This window comes from Corvus cornix, chromosome 14 (genome assembly GCF_000738735.6).
Source record: "Corvus cornix cornix isolate S_Up_H32 chromosome 14, ASM73873v5, whole genome shotgun sequence".
Taxonomy (NCBI): Eukaryota; Metazoa; Chordata; class Aves; order Passeriformes; family Corvidae; genus Corvus; species Corvus cornix.
Genome location: NC_046344.1, coordinates 12,469,391 through 12,485,706, shown reverse-complemented (window position 1 = coordinate 12,485,706; position 16,316 = coordinate 12,469,391). Strand labels below are relative to the sequence as shown.

The following is a 16,316-nucleotide window of genomic DNA, read 5'->3' as shown; positions in this document are numbered from 1 at the left end:
ATTCCATCTAGATTATTGCCTTTTTATGAGGTTTGCATGCAAATAATTAGCTTGTTCCTGGTTTTCTTTGTGTGATGGTGCTTTTGGACAAAACCAGACTAGCAATGGCTTTCAGTAGAATAGTATTTCTTCACATTTTAATAAAAAACATGTATGCTTTTCAGGTTGTAATTAGCCAGATAGATTTTAAAAAAAGTAAAGAATATTCCTATTAATATAATTTCTAAGATTTAGTGAACTTAATCAGTACTATAGCATTTATCCAAGTTCACAGAAAGAGAACAGGCAAGGGCAGACCCAAGAGGACTTCAGAACTGAAAAAAAGAAAACCAAATGACCATTCTAACTTAAAAAAACCCAACCAATCCAAATGAACCAAGCAAAAGCATTTCTGCATTGTTCTTTCCATGATTATTTGCTTTCCAGTTGGGACTTTGACATTGTTTAGTATCTAACAATTATTTTTGTTAAGGAAAGGTGAATGATCTAAATAGACACTATTGTTTATGTTGTTCTTAACATGAATCTACTTCCTCCTTCCCCTCTCTTCAGCTGTCCTAGGAGACACAGGAAAGTCCAAACTGCTTAATGAACCTTTGAAGGTTCTCTGTGATTTCTGCCTTCCCCCTGCCAATACAACCCTGTAACAAAACATTTCCAGCAGAACCACTCTGCTCACCTTGATTTGGGACAGTGACAGCTGCCTGTGTTTTTCCCTTGCTTTGTGTCTGCTTCCATTCAGGAGGTTTGGTAATTTTAAGGCTTATCCTAAAGCTCTGGGCTATAGAAATATCAACTAGATAGTTTATAACAATGGATATTAACAAATTTTTGCTATAAAATGGTTTTCAGAATGGCTCATTCTCACATATTTTCTCATGGAGTAAGTCCCACTTCAAGTACAGAAGCTGCCCTTGTCTATATATTCAGGGACTGTGGGGTTTATATTATATAGTAGTTCCCATTTCAGTTCCTTAACAGAAACATTCTCTATTAGAAATTGTTTCCTTAACACACAGAATCAATAAGTGCTCACATAATCTTTGCTTCACTTAAATTGGGATTTTGCTCAGGTAAGAATTTAATTTCCCAGTGTGAGAGATGTCTGCCCTCTTTTACTGGGTGCACCAAGATCCTTTAGGAGCCAGAGCAGAGGTTCCCATTTGTTTTGTCACTTTGATTTTGCAGTTGCTTGAAATAGTCAGTTAGCTCCTTTTAAGCTCCTGTTTTGAATGACTTTGTGTTATTAGAGGAAATACAGACTGATTATCACTTTCTTGTCCCCTAAACTTAAGCAGACTTAATTGTAGATTTACAGAATTATATATTGATACTATAGCTATTTTTTTTTTTTTTTTTTTGTATATGTGCATATATGGTTTTTTCCTTCTTAGGCTAATGAAAAATTCACTGTACTGATGAGCGTTATGTTGTCAGCTGAAGATTAATTCTTGCTTTTTAACAATATTTTATTTTAATTTCTTTTAACTGGCTAAAGGCAGCAAACCAGGATCTTCACTATTTCACTTTCCTGCAAGCCACTGATTGATGCAAGGGATTTTTTCCTTCATGCAGGTACACATATGTTTGTGTATATATGTATATACATACATGTATATGCAAATTATTCTCTGAATTCATGTCCAAATTGCTAATTTCATACTTTTAAATTGACACAATTGATATTCTATGAAACAGTGCCAAGTTTACATGCACACAAAAATTGAAATATTTGTCTGCATGCTGTGATTCAAGTGAGAGTGGGATTTTTCTGCTCACACTGACAGCTCTTTTCCTCAGACCTCTGTTGCCTCACCTTGAGAAAGTAGCTTGCTTTCAATTTATGCAGAATAAATACTGTGCCTCATGCAGGGAGTACATTGGCACATGTAGGGGACATTTTTTAATTTGGGCAAAGTGTATAATATATCATACATGTTTGCTAAGTTGTAAGAATTTAAGATCACTTTCTTCAAGAAAAATCTGGACTCTGGAATGGTATCAAGTTTTGTTGGAACTGAGACAAAAGAGAAGTGTGCACAATAATTATTTAGTTCATCTCTGGGCTGCTTTTTAGGTGTTGTGAAGGAAAAAAGCAAGAGGAAATGTAGTTGCAGTCAGAGGTCAATGTAAAGAAGTCCAGGTAAATCAAAACTATTCTACACTGTAAATAATTTACTCCTCTCTCTTTGCCTTGTCCTTTCCCACCTCACCCCTACTTCTTATTTGCCCCACCACTGACTTTTCATACCTTGTTTGCTTCTTTCTAGTGTTGTTAATCCAAGGTAGTTTAACATGTAGAAATGCTCCAGGTGGGAAAATCTGATGGAAGTTTGCAGTGTTTTACAGCCTCTTTATTGCCTCTAAAATTCTGAGAGGCAGGTAAACCATCTAAGACCTCTTGGTGGATCTTGTGCAGGGTGTGCAGGGATTGCTGTCTCAGTCTCAGAGGAGCGGAGATTCCAGCTGAACTTGCACATGTGATCAGGGACCCACCAGTGTCAGTGATGTGCGTCCTTCTGTTTACATGAAACAAATTTGGAATTTACACAGAAAACTAATGGAGTCTCTGGTGTCTCACAGATTTCCTTGGCTTTATCTCCTCTGTATAATTAATGTAACCAAGTGAGTGGATGAACACTTTTCTGTAGGAGTCAATAGGCAAGGATGTTTGGAAAATGAATGAAGTGCTAAGATTAATTGCAAGGCTGCCTGCCTGAACAGCCTGGTGAGAGACTCAGAAGGAAGTGCCAATGCCATTATATCCAAAAGATTTCTTTATTAAAAGTTGTTCATAATCTCAATAACATTAGATATCAGACTGGACTGAAGATAATGCTTTATTGTTACTGTCCTAGTCTTAACAATTGCAAACTATTAATTGCTGTTAGAGAACAATTCATATGAATATTGATCTCAATCAGCTCAGCTGGATTTTTAGTATTCTTCATAATGATGGCCAATTCCAATAATAATTAGAAAAATGTACTTTCTAAAAGGTACAGGGGTTGACTAGTCAGCAGAATTATTTAAATCAAAGTTTTGTGTGATGTGAACTACTTTTTAGAAAAAAAAAGAAAAACAAAAAATCAGATGGTAACAGGATACAGTTAAGGAATTCTGGGTTTGCTTTGCATTTCTTTAATCATTTTAGAGATTATTGGTCTTTTGAGTCTAGATTTTTTTTTCTGTTTATTTTAACAAAAGTGCTGCTCACCTATAGCTTGCCAATATTTTTAAATAGATTTCCTGAAGGGAAAATATAATACATGGTGGGTTTTTTTGGGCTAAGTTTTAGGAATATTTTGAATCTATTGGTTAATTCTGTCTGCAGACCTCTCTTGTTGTTTTGACTGCCGCTCATGTAACACCTGACAATGTGGATCTAAAATGTGCAGCCAGTCTTGTGAATGGCAGATAGGAACATGGAAGTGCAAGGAGGAAAATCCTGAGTACTCAAAGGAAGGAGCTTGTCAGCAGGTACTGTGTTCAAGTTCAGACAGAGGGGTGTTTTTTTCCTCTACCATTTTAGCATGAAATCAATGGGGAATGCATAATTTTTTAGATGTGTCTGAGATTGCACAACAAATGGTCACCAATGAGACTCTCAGCTGCCACACAATCTGGCACAGATCCTTTCTGCTCCACAGTTCCCAGTTGCATTCAGCCCACTGTTGATGTGATGCCTCTTTTTGGCTCCTTGCCCATCTGTTTTAGTAATTACTGTCATATAGACTGATATTTCTAGACTAGAAACCATGTTGTTGTGGGATAAGCCCATTGGAGTTACCTTTTGTGATGTGTTCAAGCAGCTCACTGACTTCTTACTTTAAACTATAAAATTTGCATCACCATTTCCTGCAACATATAGAGAAGGATACTATGATTTTTGGTGTTTTTTTTGAACACAAGGAATTATAATGAAATATAATCAGATTTTGATAATGCTTGCTTTTTATCATGGTAATGGTACTTTCACAGTTTTAGCCCTTTCTTATTCTTTTTTAGGATCACAATAAAAAACAGTGTCCTTGAATAAACTATTTGTGTTAATAAGTTTTGGAAGACATAATTTTTCAAGTGTAAAATATACAAAGAAGTGGCTTGCCCTATCCAAAACATCCATTAGCACAACAGGACCATCCAAAATGACATCATTACATATGCCAGCTAAAGCACAAAGATTTCAGGAGGATGAAGAGCAGCTTTATTCCGACAGGAATTGACTAGAATCAAAGGTGAGTTAAAAGAAAGGATCAGACAACATCCTATCACCAACTTAACCCATTAACAGACCCAGGGGCAACGGCAAAGGAGCCAACACAAATATCAGTGGAGGGTGCCAAGGAGCCAGATGCCATCACTGGAAAATCACTTCCTTGGCTTGGCATCTGTGCCTTCAGCCTGTCAGCCACAAAGGGAGAAAAAGCTGGGCAAGCAGCATTGTTTTGGGGGCTGTAGAGAAAGTGCTTCTCTCTCTTCCCTTTGCCTCTCTTCATAGCAAGCCTTGGCCGACTTGCATGGGAAAAGTTGGTAATGAGTGTAGAAAGAACGTGGGCATTTCCATACACACATAAATATTTTATATATTTATATATGTGCATGTGTGTATGTATGCATGTTTATATGGAAATGTGCATATGTGTGCATTTGGGCAGGTTGGTTGGACCAGAAAAAGGGAGAGACCAAGGAAGGAGGCAAAAGAAACCAGAGCAAAGTAAAACCAGAACAACACAGGACAGAACTATGAAAATAAGTGTTTGCTTTCCATACACCACAAAGTGCTTATTTTAGTGTTTTTAATAGTGCAACTTCAATAATTTCTCTCACTTTTCCCAAGTCACATCTGCTCAGTAGCCAAATTCTTGATGTGTTCTCTTTGCAATGACATTGCACATAGGCAGGTTCAAAGCATTTGGCAAGTTTAATTTTTAGGATTTAAACCAAATTATTTCATGTGAGTATTGCTATCATTCTGTTACACCAGGATAATATATCTATATATACATCCAAATATTGATTAATTGCTTATTTTTTATTTTTTAATTTAGAATTCTTATTTTAGTAGGAATAATTTCTAGCCATGCTGCCAGTACTCAGGCTTCTCACAGTGGGCCTAACCAATCAAAAGCATTAAAAAGAGGGTCTGCAATAATTTGAGTGGCCTCCAGTAATGGTGGGGCCACTGGAAATTGCACACAGAACCTAGGAACTGGGAGTCTTTATGGTTAGCCAGTAATTAGCTGTCCATGCATCAAAGGTGTTTTATCCTATGCAAATAGCTGCATGTGTATGGATGGGGTAGGGGGATGAACACTGACACTCGATGGCTTCCACTTCTTCTGTTTTCAAGAGTGAATTTTCAGTAATATGGAAAAATCTGTGTGAAGCAGAGATCTTGTGAACAAAATCTTTTTTTTGTTTTTAAGCAAAAGTAGCACAGTAGTAAATATGAAATAAAACTGCTAATTAATTCTTTAAATATATATTGATTAGAGAGAGGTGAGCTGTAGACTTAAAACATGACTTTCCAAAGCTTATAAAAACCTCACAGGATACTGTGTTTATGATTCAGCTGTCAAACATGGCTGGAAAGGCCCAATTTGGGGCAGACAGTAAAGGGTTTTGAGGAACACACGTTCCCTCTGCTACCCCATGGACAGAGCAAGGCTTCTTTTTTGTGTGATAGTGCTGCATTCTGAAATGAAACACAGTGGGTAGGAGGACGTTGAAAAGACTTCAGAAGCGATCATCTGTCTTGGAACTAAAGGATTTTTCCATCTTTAAGTTTCAGTATCCTATGTTTGTCATGCATTCAGTACATGCTAAAGCTGTTAGAAAGATACCACTGTCAGAGCATGAGGAATTATGGGTAAGAGCAAAGTTGTGTCTAGAGTTGGTCTGGACAAAAAAGGATTATTGCTCTCTGAGTTCTTATTAAAACGTTCAGGTCTATTTCTTTAGGTTCAGTAATCATTGCTGAGAACAAGAAATAACAATATTTAATCATAAATATTGTTTACTTTTTAGCAGCAACAGCGTTTTAAAATTTTTAATAAACTGTAAATATTTTGACAGGAGGATAGAATTGGCATTGTGCAACTTAGGGTTTTTATGTCATAAGAGATCCACATGCATAGATCTCTATAGTTATTTCAGAGTTAAATCTTTAGGTGCCTTATCCTAGAATAAAGTCTTTATAATTTGGTTTTGAAATTCCAAGCGTGTCATGACTGAAATATTTTACCTTGGCAGTATTACCTCTGAGTTCATTCTTTCTTTCTTCATTCTCCTCCTCCTTCTCATAGATGGTCTAAATTTTTTCACTTCACCTTTTTACACTTTGGTGCTTCACAGACTTCACTCCCTAAACCTTGCCACATAAACTCAAAACATTTTTTCCTTTTTTCTTGATTCTTTCGTATATTTTTTTAATTAATTTGTAACATAGGCAGTTGAAGGTTCTGATTATCAGAGGGAGGAGCTGTAACTGAATTTTTAAAGATTTAAAGGCAATATACCACAGAGGCTTGAATAATTTGACATTTGTTTGGTAGTGGATGAAAGGTAAATGGCTGATTATCCCAACACTCAGTAAAAGACTCAGAGTTTTGATATTGTGGGATCACAGAATGACCCAGGCTGGAGGGGCCCTCTGGAGATTGCTGAATCCATCCACTGCACAAAGCAGGATCAGCTGTAGAAGAAGGTACCTAGGGACCAGGTTTGGGTATCTCCACAAACTCACAACCAGTATGGAAACACTGCTCCAATGTTTGACAGGTTCCACTCCCAGGAGAGAGGTTCTCTGATATCTAAATAGGATGTAGTGTTGGTCAGTCTGTGGCATTGCCTCTTCTAATTTGCCTGGCCAGCACTGAGAAGTGCCTGGCTCCATTTTCTTTCCTCTCTCCCTTCAGCAGTTTATGTACATTTGTGAGATCCCTCGAGCCTTTTCTTTCTCTGGTTAAACAGCCCCAGCTGTCTCAGCCTCTCCTGTATGTCCAATCCCCCATTCCCTGATCCATCCTCCTGGTCCTGTGCTGGACTGGCTGCACCCTGTGCATCTCCCTCCTACTGGGGAGCACAGAACCCCACGTGTGGCCCCACCACTGCTGGATTAGAGGCGAAGGATCACATCCCTTGGGATCTGCTCCCCAGGGCCTTCCGGACACATCCTAGTGCTGCACATGTGGTTTGCTGCCAGGGCACGTCGTTATCCCGTGCTCACTTGTCCTCCTGCTCTTCCATGTCCTTTTCCCTAAAACTCCTTCCTGCCCGTTGTTCCCCAGCCTCCTCCCTGGGTGATGTTTTGATCCTTTTCCTTGCCAGACTGCATCACTCTGAGTGCATTTTCAGTATTACTAGTTTTTGGTTTTGTATTGCTTTGACTAATGGATAAAGTCTAATTTTAAGGTTTTTTTCTTCTCCCAACCCCTTGGGAATTTATCACTCCCAGAATGCCCCTGTATTCTGTGAGTAATAAATCTTCCTGGTATTTTGTGATTTGCAGTCATAGGACAAATTATTCAAACACCTTATTACTGTTTCATTAAGCCCCTTTTTATATGCTATATCACAAAGATATTTTGAATTCTAATAGATATTGGTGCTTTATAGTATTCATGTTGTTTAAATGTTTTGTCTTTCCTTTGCTTTTCATTTCTCTCTTACCTGAGAGATACAATATTTTATTATTGATTATTTGGAAATCAACACATAATTCATATGGCTCAATTGCTGTCGTTGATGTACTCAAATTACAGCTATGGCTATTAAAGAAAATTATTAAGATCTCAATGCCTTGAATTTCAGTGACAGTCTGCTGCCTTATGATCCCTTTGAAACCCCAGTACAAAAACTTTAGGTGGTTATCTTTTAATTGTATATGTGAATGAGCTGGAGAAAGGATGAACCAAGCAGGGGTAAAGCTTCTGAGTAATAAAAGAAGTTTTAATGTACTTTAAACTGGGAAAAATGTTAGTGGTCTTTTTTTGGAGTGTGCAGTGCTCTATTTCTGTGGCTGTAGGTTGGAAACAGATTGGATGTCAGACTGATTGTCAGCATTTGTGTTAGCGGCCTTTACATGTGGGTGGTTTCTCAAGTACAGAATTTTGCATTTATTGTAAAAACTAGTAAGGTAATTTTCCTATGGCTGCCTAGGTATGAAAATACATAAGGTGTAATTAATGGGTAATAAGGATTTGGAAACTTACCTTCTGTTTCAAAGGGAAGGGACTCCTGAAACATAGTTCACTATGAGAGGATTTGAACCAACAGACTGAAGATAAAATCTTTGCTATGTCCTGAAAGGATTTGATAGGATAAGTTTAAAATAACTTCAGATTTTGTCTTTTCTCTCTGTTGCTTCTATAACAATAAATATTAATTACTGTATGCTTGAATAATCATCTACTGAATCAATATATGTGCATTTTTACACCTATTACAAGATGGTGGTGTATAATCTTTGCTGGTTTTATGCTTTTTCATCTACCCTATCATCACACTTTGGAATATGAGTTAATTCAGTTCTGTGTTGTGGCTCACTGGAACATTTTGAGCACCTCATTTCCCACTTCTCAAAGAGAGGAATTCACTAAGTTCTTTTGGGTCAGACAATTAAGAGCTCTGTTTGAGGAGTTCTGTGAAATCTGATTCAAGGAAAACAGTCCAGTTTTCCTGGACTGCTTTGGGGTTGTGTTATTCCCTCTGTACTTACTGCTCCATTCTTGGTCATCAAAAGCTCTCTTCACATGAACAGAACAACAACTTGTGAAATGCCTGAGCATCATTTGAAGTCCTGACAAGAGGTGTGGGGCAGCCACCAGCAAACCCCATTCCCCTGTTCCTTAGTGCCAGAAAATCCCTGATACCACACAAACAGCCATGGCTGAATCATTTGATTTGTTCTGTATGTTGAATCAGTTTTGGTTATGCAAATCTTACAATATAATTTGTATTTGTTTACCTACGAATATGCTTTAAATCAGAGCCACTTTGCAGGTAGAGGTTTAGTTGATGACAGGCTTTGTTTGTTTGTTTTGCTTAAATAGAACATGAAATCATACTTAACTGTAGGTTTATACTACATTAAAAAATGTTGTTATATGGTAAAAGTTTGTTAAATTAGTACAGAGATCATCACAAAAGGAGAAAGATTTGAGCTGGAGCTGTTGATTCTCTGACATTTTGATGGCTTGGTATGTTTAGCTGCTCGGAAGCAAATTAAAAAAGGTTACTATGCAAAAGGTTTGATGGCTGTACTCAGAATAGTTGGCTAAACAAGAGAGCAAAAGATAGGAACAAGTGGAAAATTTCAGGCTGAATAAGTATGAAAAGTGTTTCTGCCTTGTTAGATGCAGTGGAGTCTAACAGCAGCTTTTTTGGGCTAATGCTGTAAAAATCCCAATCATAGGAAATCCAGAAAGAGCAGCATTGCCCTGCTCGAGGAGATAAGCTCGGGGAAGCCTGTGTTTTAAAAGTGAGATGAAAGAACAAATTTTGGTGATTATAGAAAAATGTAGGGGTTTTTTTGGCTTTTTTTTTGGTGACCATTTAATTTATAAAATTTGTCTGAAACATGAGGAAATATGTTCTTTTACACATTTATTTTTATGGTGAAGGTTTATATGTATTCATAAAGAAAGAGTACTGAAAAAAATCTTTCAAAAGACAATTTATGTCTTACTGTGGGAAATAACTTCCTCTACTGTTGGCTGTTGTATCAGCTAATTGTGTTCTATAACATAGTTAATTCAGATAAACATTAAAGGTGTTTAAAGATATTTTTGTCTAAATAGTACAAAACTGAGGGTTTTTTCTACTATGTTTCTTTGGCTCCTGCTTTTGTTTAGTTTGATGATCTAGGGAGGCTAAGTTCTCTCAGCCATATCTAGCTCTGTGTGAATTCAGATTGTTTATCAGATAATAGATAACAAAACAAATGTACCAAACAGTATAGAGCTGAAACAACAAAAAATACAGTTGAAATTGAGAGAAATATAGAGACAGGGCAAAATATGAACTAATAAATCCTGCGTGAAAGCATCTAAATACTTAATATTACTTGTGTAAAGCTTTTGTTTTGCCATGAAAGACCTGAAATATAATAGCTCTTTGGTATGTCTAGAATATAAATAACGTGATGACAGCATCATTCTGAAGTTCATGCATGTTTTTAAATTGATTTAATGTTCTCCTATAGTTCTCAATTTTATCCAGATGCCTTATTCAGTCACACCAAAAGCACATTACTGAACGTTTTATTTATCATTCTATGAAGCTTAATTCACTTGCAAGTCAGAACTGGACCGTTTTCAGCTGAGCTGCATTTCACACCTGTTTGGAGAAAGAGAAAGATTGAGGTTGTTTTGTGTTTCAGTCTGAGATTTCTGAGGATGTATTTTCTTGAAATAGACTCAACAAAGTAGCAGGCTTCTGCCACAAATCCTGCATGCCACGTGCAATTAATGATTAATATTTCCTTTATCAACTGGATTACTGTTTTTAGTATATCCACTTCTCTGATCTATAGGTATCAAGGGAATTTGCTCTGAAATTTTATTCATCTAAACAAAATCTGAAAATAACCTCCAAATTTCTAATGCTTCTGTAACTTTTGTGTTTAAGAGTCAGTTACCTTGCTTTACAAAACATTTTGCTCTTTACATTCATTGACATGAGGAATTCTTTCAGGAATTCAGTAAGTGGGACACTTAGATGACATAGTGAGTGTGTGGGTATTGGCTTGTGAAGAATTCTCCCACTTTTTAATCAGTTCTGGCTTAGAATGTTTTCTTGGAGGTAAATAGCCCCAGTAAATCCAGTCAAGGTCCTGCCTGAATAATTAAAATATTTTCTTCACAACTATTTGTTTGAAATAGGATGTTTGTTGTTTGCTTTTTTTCACCATTTCAGAGCATTATGACTAATCATTGGGTTAATTTTTGAGAATGCAAGGGGCCCACATTTCAGTGGAAGAATAAGTTATCTTTGAGTGTATTTTCTAGTGTTTTGAAACCTTGTATTGCTTGAAGATGAAAGCAAAGAGTAAGATTACATATTTAATGAAAGGATATCACATTTATGAGATCATCTGTACCAGGAGATAACTGCCATTTTTTCTTATGATTTCCTTGCAGCATTATCAGAAGCTGTCATTGACAAACAGATCTTTTTCTCTCCAGTGTCTCTGAATGCAAGTATCAATAACAAACAGCAGCTGTTCACAGCAGAAGCCTCCATGATGTGATCACCACTGAATGAATTTTAGTGCTGCTACCCCTGAGGTGTGGCCAGGTGACCCTCTCTTGGTTGCCTCCAGCTGGGCTCAAGTGGACTCACCTGTTACTTTATCTCCTTTACCTTATAAAGGATATTTTTGTAATTCCTCTGTAAAGAGTCACTTAAAACCAAATTTTAAGCAAGTTATAAATGGTTTATTTTGTCCTCTCCTCAGCTCCTTGTGTCGCTCCAGTTTCACAGTAAAATAGGCAACTTAAAAAAGTGACTTCCACAAGCAATTAATGTCAGTTTGTATCTCATCTCACTTTTTTTCTTCTCGTGATCACAACCAAGGGTTGAAAGGCCCAGCTTTTAGTAGCATGCTGCAGGAATCACTATTTCACAGCTTACTTTTGGAAAGAAACTCTCATTTTGTTTTTTCAGAATTCCCATTTCCGATGAAGCTAGCGTGGCTTGCCTCACACAGCTGCCAGTTGGAATGTTTTTTCTGCTTCTTAAGTATTAATATCAAATCAAATTTTGGTCTGTGTATCTTGCTCCTGTATTGTTTGACTGAGTGTCATTTATACCCTCTTCAAGAATTGTTTTAAGATTTTGACACTTTTTCACTAGTAAGAATCTATTAATGGAAGATGACCATTTGGAATTTGCTGTGCAAAACCAACTCAAGCTGCAAGCACTGACATGGTGTTCAGCTTGAATTTTTGATTATTTCTTTTCTCCAGTCTCTTTCTATGTCAAGGGGAAAAAAAATGCTGTAGCCTGTACTGAAATACTGTGCCACATGCACATAAAAATATATCATCATTGGCATAACTGCAATTTAGTTGTAAGGATAAAATTCCTATTAGGAATCTACATATCATATTAGCAAAACAGTATCCACCCTGTAGTATATTATTTTGGTAACACGATAGCTGGATTTGAAACGGAATCTAAAGGTCAGAGTTGGCATCATAATGGGAATTAGGTAATCACATTTTCCTTCCTCTCACTGACCTCATCCCTCTCCAGTCCCCACTACAACTGTCTGTGTTGTAGCAAGTGTGGAAACCTTGCTAAAATATGTTTGTGCTACTTAATTTTTTAAACCCCCAGTGAAGAAAGTTTGCAGAGTACATATCAGCTTTTTATGTGGGGGTGGCACTAAACCAATCACACATTTGATTACTTGGGATCAGTAAATTCATTGTGTTAAATATATCTGTAATTTTCATTTTTCAGATGGTGTCTCTCAGTTATTTAAATTATATTGGCAAATACTACATTTACAATAACAACAGATAAGGACAATAATAAATTAAAATGTTCATTCCCCACAGAAGCCCATTATTCCCTGCATTGCACTTCCTCACTGCCAGTAGGAAACCTGTGTTTGTAAACTTACTTTGAGAAAGTCACATAGTCATTATTTAACAATAAAGCTACATAAAAATTATGTGTAAGGTTGAGGACTTGAGCACTTGAATTTTTTTTCTTCTGAAACCCAGAAATTCCTTAATTTAAACTACTGTTTTTCTCCAGGCATATGATGTGGACAGTTACTGGCACATAAATTAAAATTACATGGGACATAACTCAAATAAAGCTGGGTTTAGTTTGATTAATAAGATGTGGAAACCAGCATTAACTCATGGTAGTGATAGCACAACTAAAATGTTGTGTGACTAAGCACTGGCACACCTTATGAGGTGATAGCTCCTCACTGAATCCACATTTGGACATAAGTGAGGTGTGATAAGCATTGGCAAGAGAGAGGCATCAGCCCGTGAGACCCACAGCTGGCCAGAGGTGAGCTGCAGTAGTGCAGCTGCCTGTTTTTCACACCACTCAAATAGTGAGGGATTTGCAACACATTTTTAGGTAGTGTCCAGAAAGGTGAGATCTATCCTCAAGGTTAAATTGATACATATAAACTCTTTGGAATTAAATTATTGAGTTTATGCCATTTCCCTGTACTTTCTTTTCAAAATGCATGACAGGTAGTATTCTCAAGAGATTCTAGCAGTCTTTAATGAGTGGCCAGAGGAAGATGGGACTTTTTTCATGAACATGACTTTGGCCCTTTAAAATCAGTCTGAATACCTGCTCAAGTTTAACCAACAACTGTTGAATAACTCTCAGAAGTTAATGGTTGAAACCTCATGATTTTGCCTCTTGTGAGCATCTCTCCCATGCCAGTACAGATGGGGCTGTGTGTGCAGGTCCTGCAGGAAGAGCTGATTGCTCTGCCCCTGGCTCACAATTCCCCAGCACTGGCAGAGCTGTATCCAGGCTGTCCCCAGGATTGGACTCCAGTTTCTCTGGCCTGCACAGGGGTTGGTGCCAGGGATTTGGGGCCAGTGGGAGCAGGGCACTGGGGCACAGAGGAGCCCGTTCTCCCTTTGGCTCCCTCCTGCTGGCACTGAAGCTTTGCAGAAGGTAGAAGGAGCAGGGATAAATGCTGGAGAACAAAAAAGAATGAATGAAAACAAAGAACAAAGATTTCTTGTTTTGTGATTCAGTCATTCCAGTGTTGTTTTGCCTATGCATATTCTCAATTGACTGAGGGAAGGTCAAGCTAAGTATGGGAAACTTGTATGGAATAAGAGTCAGGATGTTTAAATTCTCATTACACAGACAAACTTAGTTCTGGTGTTTTGTAGGCTTTGTTATTTAGTTCACAGTCTTAGTCAAGTATTTAATTTACCTTTATTGATATATAAAATCATTTAGGGGGGGGTAATATGAAAAAGTAAAAACAGTAAAAAACTAAAATTTTCTCCAATAATTAGGACTGCGTACAACTCCATTTTGTTGATCAAATTTTTGCTTTCAGCTTGCAAGTAACTGAGATCTAGAACAACCTCAGAACTGAGCACATACTTCATCGTGTCTAGTATTTTTCAGTGAAGGTAAAGGCTGGGGAGAACCTATTAACTCAGATTTCTGTGTAAAGTATTAACATTTGCAGTTTGTCTATGACTCCAGGGGTATAAGTTTTCTTTCTATGAATATCATTTGCCATTACAGAGGCCATAGGGTGGGTTTTGCTGTATTGTTTTATCTGTTAGTAATACATCTCATAATTCCCTAACTAACAATGATTTTTCTTAAGCATTGCTTAAAAGCATTTCTGTAGAGAACCTGATATTCATCAACAGGATTAAAATGACTGATGAATTATGCAGCAAGGCTGTCTAGCTCCTTGACTAAGTATTTTACGGCAATTGAATTACTTTGGCAAGATTTAGGTAAATAAGATTGTTAAAAGTTTGCTTGTTTCAAATGTGTTTCTTTCCATATTATTTCAGTCTTGAAAATCATGCTGACTTTTCATCAATAGGTTCTGAAATATTGAAATAAGAGCGACGAGCACATGAAAGCACACCTTAGCTTTGTGTCAATATAATTTCTTTGAGGATCAGTGGTGTGTATCAGCTGTAAGTGATTATCCAGTCCTGCCATTGCCCTTCTTATAGTATTATTTTATTGTAGAAATGATAAAATTAGATACAGTGATGAAATTACAATGTAGTTTAGCTTGAAACGCACCACTAAATTCTTGAGAAAAATGTTCCTGCTACCTTCTCTGCAGCACTGCAGGTGTTTTGTGTTCAGAGAGCCCAGGACTGCATTCACCAAGTGTTCGGGCTTCCACCAGTCTCATGGTAAATGGAGGATGAAACAATGCTACAGATATTTTACTATTTGTTAGTTGTAGTCTAGCTGCTGGGTTTAGTTAGGCTGGCTTTCGTTTTTCTGCTGTTTAGTTTATCTGTGGGATCCTGAAGTTGCCCTGTCGGGAGATTACTGGTGAGTCCTTGCATTTAATTTTGCTCCTAACTGTTATTCCAGTGAAGACAGTTCCAAGATTTGATGTTTTAGCTTTTTGTTGATAGGTAAAATTGCAACACCCCAGCAATGTTTTTTATCAGAATTAGGGAATGTAGTTGTGGTACCAATAACACTGTAAGAATTCAAGATGCAATAGTAAAACTGCTTCTATAATGCACATAATGTAGCTGATACAGTAAAGTCTGTGCTACAACTTAATAAGGGTTGAGATTGTCTCTGGAGCAGGAAGGAATTTATGTGCACAGGGAGGAAAGGTCTGTGGCTTTGGGGTTCCCTTTCAGGTAAGAGGGTGGCACTAAATGAGATGTGCAACCCTTTGTGTGTAGTTGCGGTGGCTTGTGCTGACTGAGGCCTGATGGAGGCACCTGATGGCAGTTGGGTGGCCTGGTTGAAATTCCCAGTTGATCCCAATCAGTGTCCTCCAGCAGAGCAATCTCCATCACAGCTGGCACCTGTGGTGGGAGGATCCGTGGGTCATTGCTGAGGCAGCCCTGGTGGGTCAGAGCTGATATAAAGGTTTGGCAGAGTTAGGACTTGTGGTCTGCTGGGTTCAGTTGCAAGGAACAACAGGTATGTTGGTGTTTGATGTGAATAATTCTGCAATTGCAATTTACCTGATTTTAAATGTTGAATTTATTTCTGTAACAATGCACAGGACTTGTACAGAATTGTGCTCTTTATTCAATGTGTTTTATGGATATAGAAGCTGAACTTTAGGAAAGTAAGTTACTTTTAAAGTCTTGGCTTTGTATTGCTTTAAACAACCATTACAAAAGCATGTTACTTGAAGCTTGTCAGTTCTCTGTCCCTTAATTTGAATACTGTATTTGCTAATGAATAAATTCATCTGTTTGATGTATTTTTTCTGCATTTTTTGGGCAGAAATCGAGTGTAAGTTTTGGGGATCTACTGACTATTTGTAGAAACATGGCCAGGGTCTGGCTGAAGAGAAGGGCACATGCTTATCCTGGCTGGCTGTAACTTACCTGTTTGGGCTAATATGAGTAATGTTTCTGCTCCTTTTGTGCTCTCGGGATGTCCATGGAGAAGCCTTTCACAGAAGACAACTTAGGTTTGGTGGGCTGAAGCTACAAAATATTGGGTTGGAGAGTTAAGTTAGGCCAAAATGGGTTCTCTGTGTGTAAGAGCAATTAGACACCATTCTGGACAGGACTGCAAGCCCCAAGACAACAGGCTGCAGGACTTCATATTGTGTTTGAGAATGCGTTTAG

The 16,316-nt window shown here is 37.5% G+C and overlaps 1 protein-coding gene across 25 annotated transcripts in view; it reads left to right on the top strand.

Moving 5' to 3' along the window:
* RBFOX1 (RNA binding fox-1 homolog 1) overlaps nucleotides 1-16,316 on the top strand; it is a 1,114,622-nt gene that overhangs the window by 825,466 nt on the left and 272,840 nt on the right. The window contains exons 1-3 of one of the 25 annotated variants that reach the window (XM_010392177.3): nucleotides 1,555-1,575; nucleotides 2,078-2,143; nucleotides 3,335-3,480. The exons of the other annotated variants lie outside the window; for them this stretch is intronic. Of the exons in view, the coding sequence (XP_010390479.1) occupies nucleotides 3,391-3,480 (90 nt within the window). The 5' untranslated portion in view covers nucleotides 1,555-1,575; nucleotides 2,078-2,143; nucleotides 3,335-3,390. Of the gene's footprint in view, nucleotides 1-1,554; nucleotides 1,576-2,077; nucleotides 2,144-3,334; nucleotides 3,481-16,316 lie in introns of those variants that run through there. 25 annotated transcript variants of the gene reach the window in all.